Source organism: Oncorhynchus gorbuscha, linkage group LG15 (assembly GCF_021184085.1).
Source record: "Oncorhynchus gorbuscha isolate QuinsamMale2020 ecotype Even-year linkage group LG15, OgorEven_v1.0, whole genome shotgun sequence".
Taxonomy (NCBI): Eukaryota; Metazoa; Chordata; class Actinopteri; order Salmoniformes; family Salmonidae; genus Oncorhynchus; species Oncorhynchus gorbuscha.
This window is the reverse complement of record NC_060187.1, coordinates 19,966,629-19,981,358: the sequence shown is the minus strand read 5'-3', so window position 1 is coordinate 19,981,358 and position 14,730 is coordinate 19,966,629. Positions and strand designations below refer to the sequence as shown.

General features: G+C 43.3%; 1 protein-coding gene across 3 annotated transcripts in view; it reads left to right on the top strand.

The window, feature by feature from the left end:
* Positions 1–1,396: 1,396 nt before the first annotated feature.
* LOC123996711 (desmoplakin-like) overlaps positions 1,397–14,730 on the top strand; it is a 37,350-nt gene continuing 24,016 nt past the window's right edge. For all 3 annotated transcript variants that reach the window (XM_046300332.1, XM_046300331.1, XM_046300329.1), the window contains exons 1-11: positions 1,397–1,762; positions 3,552–3,645; positions 4,470–4,603; positions 7,038–7,188; positions 8,840–8,965; positions 9,086–9,145; positions 9,731–9,898; positions 10,387–10,491; positions 11,866–12,087; positions 13,050–13,205; positions 13,353–13,507. In XM_046300332.1, the coding sequence (XP_046156288.1) occupies positions 1,572–1,762; positions 3,552–3,645; positions 4,470–4,603; positions 7,038–7,188; positions 8,840–8,965; positions 9,086–9,145; positions 9,731–9,898; positions 10,387–10,491; positions 11,866–12,087; positions 13,050–13,205; positions 13,353–13,507 (1,562 nt within the window). In that variant the 5' untranslated portion in view covers positions 1,397–1,571. The remainder of the gene's footprint in view (positions 1,763–3,551; positions 3,646–4,469; positions 4,604–7,037; positions 7,189–8,839; positions 8,966–9,085; positions 9,146–9,730; positions 9,899–10,386; positions 10,492–11,865; positions 12,088–13,049; positions 13,206–13,352; positions 13,508–14,730) is intronic.

The window sequence follows — 14,730 nt, the reverse complement described above, 5'->3', positions numbered from 1 at the left end:
GTAGTGTTCGTGTTTATCTTTTTTTTTATTGGAAGTGCCTTAGTGGAAGAGTGGGGTAACATCTCACAGTAAGAACTGGAAAATCTGGTGCAGTCCATGAGGAGGAGATGCACTGCAGTACTTAATGCAGCTGGTGGCCACACCAGATACTGACTGTTTGTTCAGGGACACATTATTCAATTTCTGTTAGTCACATGTCTGTGGAACTTGTTCAGTTTAAGTCTCAGTTGTTGAACCTTGTTATGTTCATACATATATTTACACATGTTAAGTTTGCTGAAAATAAACGCAGTTGACAGTCAGAGGACGTTTCTTTTTTTGCTGAGTTTATATTATACATTTCTTCAAGTGCTGGATTTTTCACCCAGAGTGGCCAATTCAACATTAATTCTGATCTTAACGCCAACCTTCCGATGCCCAAGGCTGTTCAGTCTGTAGAGTGCAATATAGGTTATACCTTATGCTAAACAATGCATTAATGCAACATTATCTTCAGAGCAGGAAACATTTGAGAGCAAGACACATTACTGTAAATCTTTTAGAATAGCTTAGTGCTGAAGACGGACTGTGTTCATATTACCTTAATATTATCTTTAAAGACTACTGTAAGGCGATAAGATGGAAATTATTATAATAATTCTTTATACAATGTGCTGAGCAGGGCCGGCTCCAGGCATAAACTTCATAAGCTGACGCTTAGGGCCCACAAAAGGCTAGAGCCGGCCCTGGTGCTGATTGACACCAGTATACTTCACGGGCTGGTTGTCTCTGCCAGTGGCATTATGCAATCCAAATTGTTTTTCCCGTGGACTGCATCCACTGTCTTGGATGAGGGATAGAGTTTGTATTGTTAGTGTGTAAAAATGGTTGAGGTGAAAAGTATTACAAAAAACATTGCAATGAATGCCGTAATAAATGCTATTGTAATGAATGCTGAAATAAATGGTATTGTAATTAATGCTGTAATAAATGGTATTGTAATTAATGCTGTGATGAATTTCTCATAAGATATGAACTGTCACAATTGTGTGCAACATACATCACTTTTTAAAGATATTTATTAGCTTATCCAGGGGGCCTTTGCTGTTCAGACTCTTGCTGCATTCGGTCTGTCAATAGTGATCCAGGGGAAAGGAACAGTACACATTTCAGTGTCGAGACTTCTTAAACTTGAGTGAGACACTGAGATAATAATAATTAGGCTGGTCACTAGAAACACAATAATGGCGTATCCTCTCACAGAGCACGCACACACACACATTCTTCCATAGTCTAGAAAGAGGAGAGGGTGGGAACATGGAAAGAAAAAAGGATAACATTAAAATCGTTTGCGAGGCAAACACGTTGATGGTAGGTGTGGTCTGTCTTGTTTAAACAAAACAGATTCTCTTCCGTGTTGTAGATCCAGTCTGCGCTCCTCCGCTGAAAGGTGTGAGAGGAGAGAATTAAAAGCGTCACCACCAACCGCTTCGTTCGCAGCATCTCCGCTCAAAGCTACCGCGCTGTAGCCAGGATTTTTAACTCTTCGTCCCATAATTCCACCAGAGTTTCATAACTTTTTGCATCCAAAGATGAGTCTACACACGTCCCAGAGAAATCGCAAATCCGGTTCTAGGCCCGACCTGAGTGGGGGAACTCAACACTATGACCGGAGTGAAGTGCACGGTGGTAATGGATACGGACAGGAGTACATGGACGGCGCAGGATACAATACATACAGCTACTCAAAGACTTCAATGGGAGGTGGTGGAGGAGTACAGGGGTATGACGGTTTTTTTATTTATTCCAAAGGCCAATCATTGTGCTGTATTACACAACTGTTGCTCTCACTTGAGCGAATACCTCTTTTAGTAAGCTAAATTCCTGCAGAGAGAATTGCATTGTCCAAAGTGTTTCTATCTCCAATTGAAATCCTCAAACACATTTTTGATTTCCTTCTAGTTCATTAATAACTTGATATCAAGATAATGGAATGATTGAGGGAAATGTATGCCGTTGTCTGCCAGTGGCATTATGCAATCCGAATGGTTTTTCCTGTGGACGCATCCACGGTCTATGATGAGGGATCGAGTTTGTATATTATCTACAATGCAGTTGTCTGTCTTCACTGGGAGGAATATTTGTATTACCACAAAACCCAGTAATACACACAGTAATTTAGTTCTGTGTGCAGTCCCATTTCATCATTTATTACCCTGCATTGAGGTGTTTGTTTTGAAGGACAAAGCAGACTGCCTGACTGCTAAAACCATGACACTAAATGCAAATAAAACGTTTTATTGGAGCCTACAATAGTTAACATGTCACAACATGCATATTATGAGCACTGAGAACTTATTTGCATGCATCCAAATAAACATGTTGTTTTCATGGGAGTATTTTCACTAGAGACTGTTGCCTGGCTACCCAAACGCCTTGCTCTGGCCAAACGCTATGCCACGCCCACCGTTAGTTTATGTATGTAGTACACATAGAACTGAAACCATCTGTCTTTGTGCCTCTCTGTGGACAAGCTGCTGGGAGACTTAAACTTTAATTATAACTCGCATGGAAACTGTGAGGCGTTGTTTAGACACCAGCTCTAACACACTTTTACTCCATTCCTGAGACCTATGTAGGAATCTAAAACATTCTATAGTGTATACTAGTATAGAGGTCATAGTTGATGATTACAGTATGAATCGCTGTAGAAAGACTATTCATATGACAACAACGACCAACAGATCCTCTGGGAGCATGTAAAGCCACGTGAAATTTCAGTCGCACTTTAGCAGTTGCATTCTCTTTATATGTGAAGCTTTTAGTCTCTCTGCCACTCTGTGTTGTTGTGTTTGTAGGCTAAGGAAAAGCATGTCACTACTGGCAAAGTAAAAGCATGTCACTACTCTTGAAAATCACTTCCCAGGAAAAGCATGTCACTACTCTTGAAAACCACTTCACAGGAAAAGCATGTCACTACTCTTGAAAACCACTTCACAGGAAAAGCATGTCACTACTCTTGAAAACCACTTCACGGGAAAAGCATGTCACTACTCTTGAAAACCACTTCACAGGAAAAGCATGTCACTACTCTTGAAAACCACTTCACAGGGAAAAGCATGTCACTACTCTTGAAAACCACTTCACAGGAAAAGCATGTCACTACTCTTGAAAACCACTTCACAGGAAAAGCATGTCACTACTCTTGAAAACCACTTCACATGAAAAGCATGTCACTACTCTTGAAAACCACTTCCCAGGAAAAACATGTCACTCTTGATTCATGTTTCCCCTTTGCCCATCCCTGCACATATTCTATTCAATTAAGGCACATTGGAAGCATCCTTAGAAAACTAAATACTTGCTAGTTGCAATAAAACCACAATTCATAACAGGAAACCACTGGGATCATTGATGTAAATCATTGATCAATGTTAAACAAGGAAGTCACATTGAGGTCAGAAGGGCCAGTTTTTTTATAGGGTTGTTGACGGTGATGAGGATGATGATTACAATGTGCTATAGTGATGTTTATAGTAGGCTGATGATGATGTCTTCCATGTCTCCTACAGCCAATCCACCGCCAGTGCCCTCCAACAGAAGGCCTACATCCTGCAGGGCCAATGTCAGGAGTACCTGAGGAAGGCAGAACACTGCCTACAGGCTGTAAGTCACTACCTACCATAGAGATATAGAATAAGTGTTCTATTCTGTGAGTCACTTCATGTCCTGTCTGCTTTGGTCCTGTTTTAGTCTAAATACAGTTAGTCAGACAACAAGTACATGTAATCACAGTCTGACTAAGATATGTACCGTACCTGACTGTATGAAAGCTGAGATGGCATGTGGCATGTGAAATATGCTCTGTCAGATGTGACTCCACCCTTTCCCTTTATGTTCTCAAATGAGCTTAAAACAGCTTTAGATATTTGTCTGTCAATCAATGTCTTTGTTTTAAGTCATCATAACCAGTGAGATTATATGTCTCATCTATCCCTGTTATGTTTGACATGTTCATGCAGGTATGGCTGACTCAACGCGTGTGTGTGTGAGCATGAGTGCGAGTTTTTGATTCAATCTGCTTGGAATAAGTCTTTTTGATTATGAATGGTATAAAAGAAGGCAGTGTCAGTCTGCAGCAAACCCAGGGATTATCTTCAATCACACACCCAGGGAAAATGCTCATTTGGCCATGACCTGTCACATTGTAGTACACTACTTATAGTACCCTACATTATAGTACACTACTACATTTACATTTAAGTCATTTAGCAGACGCTCTTATCCAGAGTGACTTACAAATTACTACAATCTGATAGAAGTAATAGAAGCTGTCTGGACAGAAAGGAGATTTATACATTATGGTCCTGTCGTTATCTGGGTTTGAACTGAAGGACTCACCTGACTGAACATAGTCTACCGTATTCACATTTGAGAAACCTAGAACACAAAGTCAAAGCTAGACTGACTTTTCCCTGTTGATCCTACAGGGCGGCGACTCCGGGCGTGCCACAGCCGAGGCAGAACGCTTCATGGCCATGGCCAAAGAGACCATAGAGCAGCTGAATGCGTGTGCTCGGGACCTGAGCCACATGGGCCAATCCAACGACAACGTGTTCCGAAGGTTAGTAGTCTCATGGTACCAAACCTCAAAACCATATTCTTGTTTGAAACCTAGAAAGGCTGGAGTCAAGGTCAAGAGGTAAAATATACAGAGAAATGATCACTACTACAGATTTGTATTTGTACAGGTTACTCTCATTGGGGCAGATTTAGGAAATCAATTTTTTACATGTTTTGATGTAAGTACTTCTCAGTATTTGGTATTTAAACTTACCTTGTCTAGGTATGCAACGAGCTCTTTGGGAGTGGCTCCCTTATGCACACTGAATAAATGTCATTCAACCGCCAAAGAACCTCCCACTTATTGGCCAACAGAAATAGTTTTTTTTAACCTTTTTTAATTTTAATTCCCAACAGAAGGGGGAACTAACGGAGTCACTGACCACAACCAAAATGAACCAGGTGGGGTTTTAGCAGGGGTTCTGAAAGATACTCATGGGGGTGTCCACTGAAAGTTGACCAGCAACAACAACTGGGGCCTAAAAGACACCCACCACGAACGCCCACAAAATTTGCCCAAGAACAGGTAAACTATATTAAAACTCACATCAAAGTTAAAGACATGAAGCAAACCAAAGAGTGGAGCAAAACAAAAACAGGGAAGATTAGATAAAGGATTGTCCTTCTAGAAATCAAATAGGGAGCTCCAACTCAAGACAACTGGAGTATTGGGCCAGCCACTGTAATATCACCTGGGCCAGCACAGGTGAAACACCTACCGACTAACGAGATGACAAACCAGCACAGGTGTACCATATACTGACTAACAAGGTGACACCAATCGGTGTGCCCCACATGCTAATGTCCAACCTCGAACTATACATGGGAATGCCAAAGCCTGTAACAAGGCTCACTAGAATATATGAAGAGAATAGGTTCTGAGTATTAGGGATCAATGAAGAAAGCCATCAAAATATGCATATTCGTCTCTGTTTAGTAGATTTAAAAATACTCTGATCTTATAAATTATTAAGGGTTAGGAAAGTATTAATGAATTTACCTTCTTCTTAAACAAAAACAGGTTTGGAGAGCCTTTACGCACAAGATATATTGTTGAATCAAAAATGCAGAGGTTTGATTCATCCTGAAAGTTGCCATATTCAGATGTTCAATTCATGAATATTGGAAGGGGAGAAAAGTCTAGAAAGTTTGTTGAACAATAGTCCTATAAATGTCCCTTAATCAGTGATCATGGAACTGTGATGACAAAGGCTCACTCGTTGTGAACCGTGCTCCAGGCTCCAGGTTTAAACTGCCACGTTTTGTCTGCGTTCCATATTCATACCAAACATTTTCACAAGTGTTTACAGAGGAAACAACTAAAGGTAGGCTAAATCAAACAAGGTGGCCTAATGGAATGATACAGAATGTAGTGACTGAAGGGAACTAACCCTAAATAAAGTTAAGGCCATACAATTTAAATTCTGCTTAACGGAACAGCATGTCATATTTCACTGTGGGAAAGGGGTATAAATTCTTGCTATGTTGATATGCTTTTCAGTTTGCAGTCTTATGACTGATTTCACATTTGTCTCCAGAGATCATAAGATGAAATAGATCTAAAACAATAGGCATTTATATTTACAATCTCCAAATGGATGACTCATGTACCTAGCTCTTTTATCAATACAGTGAGCTCCAAAAGTATTGGGACTGTTACCAATGTTTTATTCAATGTTGTTGTCCTTCCAATAAAACACCAGCTCTTTTGAAATGATACAACAACTATAAGCTTAAAGTGCAGAATCTCAGCTTTAATTTTAGGGTATGTTCATCCATATCGGGTGAACCATTTAGAAATTACACCACTTTTTGTACATAGTCCCCCTGCATTTTAGGGGACCAAAAGTTTTGGGACAAATTCACTTATGTCTAAAGAGGTAGTAAAAAGTTAAGTATTTGGTCCCATATTCATAGCACACAATGACTACATCAAGCTTGTGTCTACACATTATTTGGATGAATTTGCTATTTGTTTTGCTTGTGTTTCAGATAATTTTGTGCCCAATAGAAATTCATAGTAAATAATGTATTGTGCATTTTGGAGTCAATTTTATTGTAAATAACAATAGTATATGTTTGTAAACACTTCTACATTAATGTGAATGCTACCATTGTTAGGGACAATCCTGAATGAATCGTGAATAATGACAAAGTTACAGACGCACAAATATCATACCCCCAAGGCATGCTAAACTCTCACCATTACAATAACAGGGGAGATTTGGTGTGGTATAATATTTGTGCGTCTAACTTTCGCACTCATCATTATCAGAACTCCTACTTTGAGAATCTTTGTGGATACGGGCCGAGTTCTGTATTAATATCTTAGAAATCTCTTACCGCCTTCACTTTCCCAAACTGTTAGGGTCATGTATAGGTGTTGTTTAACTCTATTTCTCTGTCTCTGTCTGTCTCTCCCCCTGCCTCCATAGTATTGATCTGTTTAGGGACCAGTTAAAGGGAGTCCACATGGCCGTATATGGGACCATGCAGAGGCGGAGCCGGGGGAGCAGGGGGAGTGGTGCATGGGAGGAAGCTGGGAGGAGCTTCAATGAGGCCATTGCCTGGATTGGACAGCAGAAGGTACAGAAAACCACACCCTACCCAGAGATACAGGATAGATGTGTAATGCTGTGTAGGAAGGCCTATGCTATAGGATTGCATAATATTATTGCTGCCACCTGTACATCTTCAAAATATATCATGAAAACTGCATGTAGTTGTGAGTCAAAAGGGGTGCTGACAACTTCTTGCAAAACATTCCCAGTGATATTTAGAATATTTAGGTCATCATTGTGAGACACTTGACGCTTTTAGGAATTTCTCCCTCCCACACATAAGGACTGGGGTGTGTAGAGAGGCCAGTGTAGATAACACACTGACATTCTAATCTAGATCTGAATATACAGGAAATCCCACACCGCACTCGCACACGCATGCACGCATGCACACTAATGCACGCACAGACACGCAGTAAATAAAATAACCATAGCCCTTCTCTGACAATTCCCACTAAGACTGTTATCACATCCACCGGTGACATACATCATCCCTGCCTGCTGAAGTATTGCACACCTTCCTATGCCAGCTCCTGCAACACTCTGGAGAATAAACAGAGAGGTTAGAGCAGCTGGTGGGGAAGGTTATAATGACTGTGTAACAGTATAGCTTCTGTACCTCTCCTTGCCCCACAACTGACACCCATGAAGCATCGTTACCCATCGCGCCACAAAAGCCAAGGCCCTTGCAGAGCAAGGGCAACAACTACTTCAAGGTCTCAGAGCGAGTGACTTCATCAATTGAAACACTATTAGTGCGCACCACCACTAACTAGCTAGCCATTTCACATCCGTTACACTCACCGCCCTTTTGACCTCCTCCTTTTCCACAGCAACCAGTGATCCGGGTCAACAGCATCAATGTAACAGTATAGCTTCCGTCCCTCTCCTCGCCCCTACCTGGGCTCGAACCAGGGACCCTCAGCACACATCAACACCATTTCACATCGGTTACAACTGCAGCTTTGCCACTTATGCATTAACAGAAAATATCCAAATGTCATGTTAGAGGTTACCCGTTTAGAAATGCATGTCAATTATCGTGCCAAGTTGAAAGCATTCTTCTTATTTGCATAGGCAGTAAAAGTTTTTAAAAGTTGTAAAGAATGCTTTAGAGTCCATCTGCCACTGTCAGACATACATCTCAATTAGGAGGGGTGGAGACCAGAGACACAGAAGGACAAAAACATTCTCACACGCCCACACTTGTATGCAACCACACTCCCCACAAACTGAGGTGAAAGTGAGACTATGTTATTGTGGTCTTCAGTGGATCAAACTCCATGGCTGCTGGTGAACTCCTGACATACTGTTCTTCCTTGGTTGTTTTTCTGTGTGTATTACAGCCTTACAGGGGTAATGAGGGGGTAATGAGTCATACCTCATGTTTCTCTATCACCACCGTGTGGCAATATGCAGCATTGTCTTCACAATAGTCAAATCAAATCAACGTTTGTTGATCACTACATAGTTTAGCAGGTGTTATTGCAGTGCAACAAAATGCTTATGTTACAAATAAACATGGGGTCAAAACTGGGTTTTCATGGACAGGTTGGTTGCTGTTGTGTGTATTCAATATGTCTGGCCTCTGTGCGTTGGTTGAGATGTGTTAATGTTGTGTGCGAGAAGGTGTTGTTATGTGGTTATTACATGGTGGGGATATCTTTGTGTTCCAGCGTCTCATAGAAACCTCACCCTGGGGAGACGACTCTGCAGCCATCGAGCAGCAGCTGATCAGCCACAACAAGTTTCACAGCTCCATACAGAGAAGTGCAGAGGTGGACAGAGCCAAGGATGAACTGGTGTGTATGATATATATATATAAACAAAAACAGTTTCTTTCACACTCTCATACATTCTATTTCTGTGTGTGCGATTCTGAGTTTGTGTGATTCTAGCTCCGTGTGTGTCTTTCCCTACAGTTCAAGAAAGGAGACAAGGCCAACCAGCACGCTCTGGATCAGGACTGGGACACGCTGCAGGTGTGAGAGGGCTCTGGGGAAAACTCTCTCACACCCTGCATTACTTTATCATATGGTTGTTGTACCATATCTTATCTCTGTATGTTTGTGTTGTATTTAACATGTTGGTGTCCATCTGTCTGTCAGTTAGTCATGACACAACCAGGGGTGTAGTGCTGCCAGAGCGTGGAGCAGCCGCACTCATTCACTTTTTTTACATTTGAGAATGCACAGAGCTGGTAACACTTTCGGGAAAATTAATTCAGATACATTTACCAATAACATTCCATGAAAAACTATAGAACTGTAGGCTATGTGTGTACTGCTAAGGCCCGTCGGTGGCTTGACCACTTAGGGCAATCAGAACATGTGTCTGCCTTGATGTTCATAAACCTCAATGGATCCCCCTCGTGCGCAGTGGAACCCAGAATGATATGTGACCACTTGGTTACGGCAACACCGTTCTGCCGAGGACACCCAAACCAGAGTGGCCACCGCAAAGCCCCCAAGAATAGCAAGAATAGCACTACACCACTGGTAACAATGGATGTTTAACTTTATTGATTGTACCTAACTATAAATGTCTCACCATGTTTTGTGTGTCAGAAAATGTCTCATGGCCGTAGCAACCAGCTGAGAGAGCTGCAGCAAATCATTGAGGAGATCAGCAGAGAAATCATGTGGGTGAATGAGAGAGAGGAGGAGGAGCTGGTGTTCGACTGGGGGGAGAAAAACATTGACCTCTACATTCCCAAGAAGCAGGAGAGCTACTCGGTAAGGACTGGGTCAAGGGTTAAAGGTCAAGGGTCAGAGGGGAAGTGTCACAGTGGGAGGGGGGAAAGGCTAGTTCATTATCATTATCCCATAGAGGCCATACAGGATGTCTGTGTACCATATGGCACCCTATTACCTATTTAGTGCACTACTTTTCACCAGGACTCTGGTCAATGGAGGGAATAGGGTGCCATTTGGGGTGCATACTAGCTGTAATAATTCCTGATTGTTACCGATCCTTCCTGATGATTGATAATGTTTGGTAATCTCTAGTCCCGTGGCTGACACATCTAGTTGATTGTGTATCTGCATGTCATTATGTCTTGTTCATCTGTTTTGCATTCTGTTCCCTAGGGAACTATAATGCCAAACCACTGGGAGTTGTGCAATGAAACCACAGATCATTCTTCCAGTCCCATTGGGTCCCCAGGTCCTAACACTGTTTCTGTCTCTCCAGTTCTTCCCTAACTGTGCTGCTCTCCTGACAGAAACTGATGAGTACCCTGGAGGAGAAGGAGAAAGACCTGAATAAACTGAAGTTGAAAGTGGACAGCCTTCTGAAGAACCATCACCCTGCCTCTGACAAGATCGAGGTGAGGAGAATATCTATTTGATTATTGATTATTAGCTGTTAGTCGCAACAGCTCCTCTTCCTGTGGCCCATGATACCTAGCAATATCTACTGTAGCTATCTACACTGAACACAATTATAAACGCAACCTAAAACCATTTTGAAGATTTTACTTAGTAACAGTTCATGTAAGGAAATCAGTCAATTGAAATACATTCATTAGGCCCTAATCTACGGATTTCAAATGACTGGGAATACAGATATGCACATGTTGGTCACAGATACCTTACAAAAAAGGTAGGGACGCGGATCATAAAACCAGTCAGTATCTGATGTGACCACCATTTGCCTCATGCAGTGCAACACATTGGCTTCACATAGAATTGATCAGGATGTTGATTGTGACCTGTGGAATGTTGTCCCACTCCTCTTCAATGGCTGTGCAAAGTTTCTGGATGTCGATCCAGAGCATCCTTAACATGCTCAATGGGTGACATGTCTGGTGAGTATGCAGGCCATGAAAGACCTGGGACATTTTCAGCTTTCAGTAATTGTGTACAGATCTTTCGACATGGGGCCGTGCATCATCATGCTGCAACATGAAGTGATGGCGGTGGATGAATGGCACGACAATGGGCCTCAGGATCTCATCACGGTATCTCTGTGCATTCAAATTGCCATCAATAAAATGCAATTGTGTTCATTGTCCATAGTTTATGCCTGCCCATACCATAACCCCACCACCACCATGGGGCACTCTGTTCACAACGTTGACGTCAGCCAACTGCTTGCCATCTGCCCGGTACAGTAGAAACCAGGATTCATCTGTGTAGAGCGCACCTCCAGTGGGCATCGAAGGTGAGAATTTGCCACTGAAGTCGGTTACGACCCCTAACTGCAGTCAGGTTAAGACCCTGGTGAGGACGACGAGCACGCAGATGAACTTGCCTGAGACGGTTTCTGACAGTTTGTGTAGAAATTCTTCGGTTGTGCAAACCCACAGTTTCATCAGCTGTCCGGGTGGCTGGTCGGAGATGATCCCGCAGGTGAAGAAGCCGGATGTGGAGGCCCTGGGCTGGCGTGGTTACTCGTGATCTGTGAGGCCGGTTGGACGTACTGCCAAATTCTCTTAAACGACGTTGGAGGCTGCTTATGGCAGAGAAATTAACATTCCATTCTCTGGTAACAGCTCTTGTGGACATTCTGCACAAAATGAGAGAAATAAGCTTTTTGTGCATATGGGAAATTTCTGGGATCTTTTATTTCAGCTCATGACACATTACACCAACACTTTACATGATGCAAATAGATTTTTGTTCAATGTCATTCGTTGTGATGGTTATCTTGATTCGTTCATCCTTTAACCCCTCTATTCTTCTGTTTTTATTTCTTCCAGGCCTATATGGACACTCTGCAGACCCAGTGGAGCTGGCTCCTCCAGATCACCAAGTGTATTCATGTCCACCTGAAGGAGAACGCTGCATACAGCCAGTTCTTCAAGGAGGCCAATGAGACGTACAGCAAGCTGCAGAAGGAGCATGAGAACATCCGTAGGAAGTTTACCAGCGATAGGAACACACCTCTGGAAAACCTGCTGGAACTACTCAACGGCCTGGAGGTAAGACATGTATATCGGCACCACAGATGCTGTTCATCAAAGCACTAGACGAAACCCAAATGCAGACAGGAGGCAGATGGTTGAGTCTTACAATGTTTATTCATCCAAAGGGGTAGGAGAGAGAATGGTCATGGACAGGCAAAAGGTCAAAACCAGATCCGAGTCCAGGAGGTACAGAGTGGCAGACAGGCTCGTGGTCAAGGCAGGCAGAATAGTCAGGCAGGAGGGTACAGAGTCCAGGAGGGTACAGAGTCCAGGAGGTACAGAGTGGCAGACAGGCTCGTGGTCAAGGCAGGCAGAATAGTCAGGCAGGAGGGTACAGAGTCCAGGAGGTACAGAGTGGCAGACAGGCTCGTAGTCAAGGCAGGTAGAATAGTCAGGCAGGAGGGTACAGAGTCCAGGAGGGTACAGAGTCCAGGAGGTACAGAGTGGCAGACAGGCCCGTGGTCAAGGCAGGCAGAATAGTCAGGCAGGAGGGTACAGAGTCCAGGAGGTACAGAGTGGCAGACAGGCCCGTGGTCAAGGCAGGCAGAATAGTCAGGCAGGCGGGTACAGAGTCCAGAAACAGGCAAGGGTCAAAACCAGGATTAGAAAAAGGAGAATGCAAAAAGCAGGAGAATGGCAAAAACACTGGTTGACTTGGAAACATACAAGACAAACTGGCACAGAGAGACAGGAAACACAGGGATAAATACACCAGGGAAAATAAGCGACACTTGGAGGGGGTGGAGGCAATCACAAGGAAAGGTGGAACAGATCAGTGCGTGACAGTGCAAGGCTATATCTCAATCAACCAATTCCCAATATAGTGCACTACGTTTGACTGAAGTCACTCCAATTTAAAAAAAAACTGCACTACATGGTGAATAGGCAGTAATTTGTGAAGATACAAAAGTTCAATTGCTCCCCTTGTCCTCTGAAATGGATATTAACCTCTGACCCCTAACTTATGTGTCCAACAGAAGGAGAAAGAGTGGATCTTGGAGAATAAGAGGCAGGTGCAGCACCTGGTCAACATGTCCAAAAGCATCGTGAGGCTGAGACCACGTAACCCTGAGGAAGAGAAGAGCAGTAGTCCTGTTATGGTACAGGCCCTGTGTGACTTCAAACAAGACCAGGTCAGAGACGTATTTATTTAACCATGGAGTCATACTGAGACCAAGGTCTTTTACAGATGAGCCCTGAATTACATAAATGACAATTTGAATTGTTTAAGTCACATAAGGGTCTCTTCTCTCGTACACATTCTGTATTGTGCTCCACAGAAGGTGATTCTGAAGGGCAACGAGGGCATCCTAAAAGACAACTCCCAGCGTAGTAAGTGGCAGGTAACGGGACCAGGAGGTCTGGACATGCTGGTGCCTTCTGTCTGTCTGCTGGTGCCACCACCCAATTCCCTGGGCATCAACCTGGCCAACAAGTAAGAACACTCGCATACACACACACTCGCATACACACACAGTACCAGTCAACAATTCTACAAATGTACTTAACAAGGCACACCTCTTAATTGAAATGCATTCAAATTGAAATTGTATTTGGCATATACAAGGTTAGCAGATAATGTGAGTGTAGCAAAATGCTTGTACTTCTGGTTCCGACAGTGCAGTAATATGTAACAATTCCCCAATACACACATCTAAAAGGGGGAAATGAGAATATGTACTGTGGCAGACCAGGGGGTTTGGTCAAGACGTTTACCCAGATCAGACACGGACAGAGTAGGATAAGCTCCGTTTCAAGGGTGTTTAAAAAAATAATAGATCAAAAATGATAGGTCTCCCCCCCTGAGACCCTCCCTGGGATACCATCTTCTGGGCGCTGGGTCTTGCTGTATCCTGTCGGGATCAAAACTGCACCCACTCCTGTTACCTCTGTAACCATCCCCAACTATATGGGAGTCCTTTCTTTCCCCTCTCCCTGTGTGCTGTCCTTCTGGCAGCTTTATGGGCCTTGCACAGCTGGTGAGCAATCAGCCCTTGATTACTCACCAACTCCCAATCAGCCCTTGATTACTCACCAACTCCCAATCAGCCCTTGATTACTCACCAACTCCTAATCAGCCCCAATTAGTCCTGGCCGGAGAACCCATCGAGACCTGGTACGTCCAGCAGATGGAGCCAATGCCTTGTGACGTACACACTGTCTGTCACCAGGCCTCGACGAGTCTCCCCCTGGTGGCTGACCTGCTGTACGCCACAGTACATATAAATATATGGATGAGCGATGGCCGAGCAGCATATGCAAGTGCAATAGATGGTATAAAATACTGTGTATACATATGAGTAATGTAAGATATGTAAACATTGTTAAAGTGGCATTATTTAAAGTGGGATTTTTTTAAAGTGACAAGTGATCCATTTGTTAAAGTGGCCAGTGATTGGGGTCTCCATTTAGGCAGCAGCCTCTCTGAGTTAGTGATTGCTGTTTAGCAGGCTGATGGCCTTGATATAGAAGCTGTTCTTCAGTCTCTCAGTCCCAGCCTTGATGCACCTGTACTGACCTCGCCTTCTGGATGGTAGTGGTGTGAACAGATAGTGGCTCGGGTGGTTGTTGTCTTTGATCTTTTTTGCCTTCCTGTGACATCGGGTGCTGTAGGTGTCAGGTAGTTTGCCCCCGTTGATGCGTTGTGCAGATCGCACC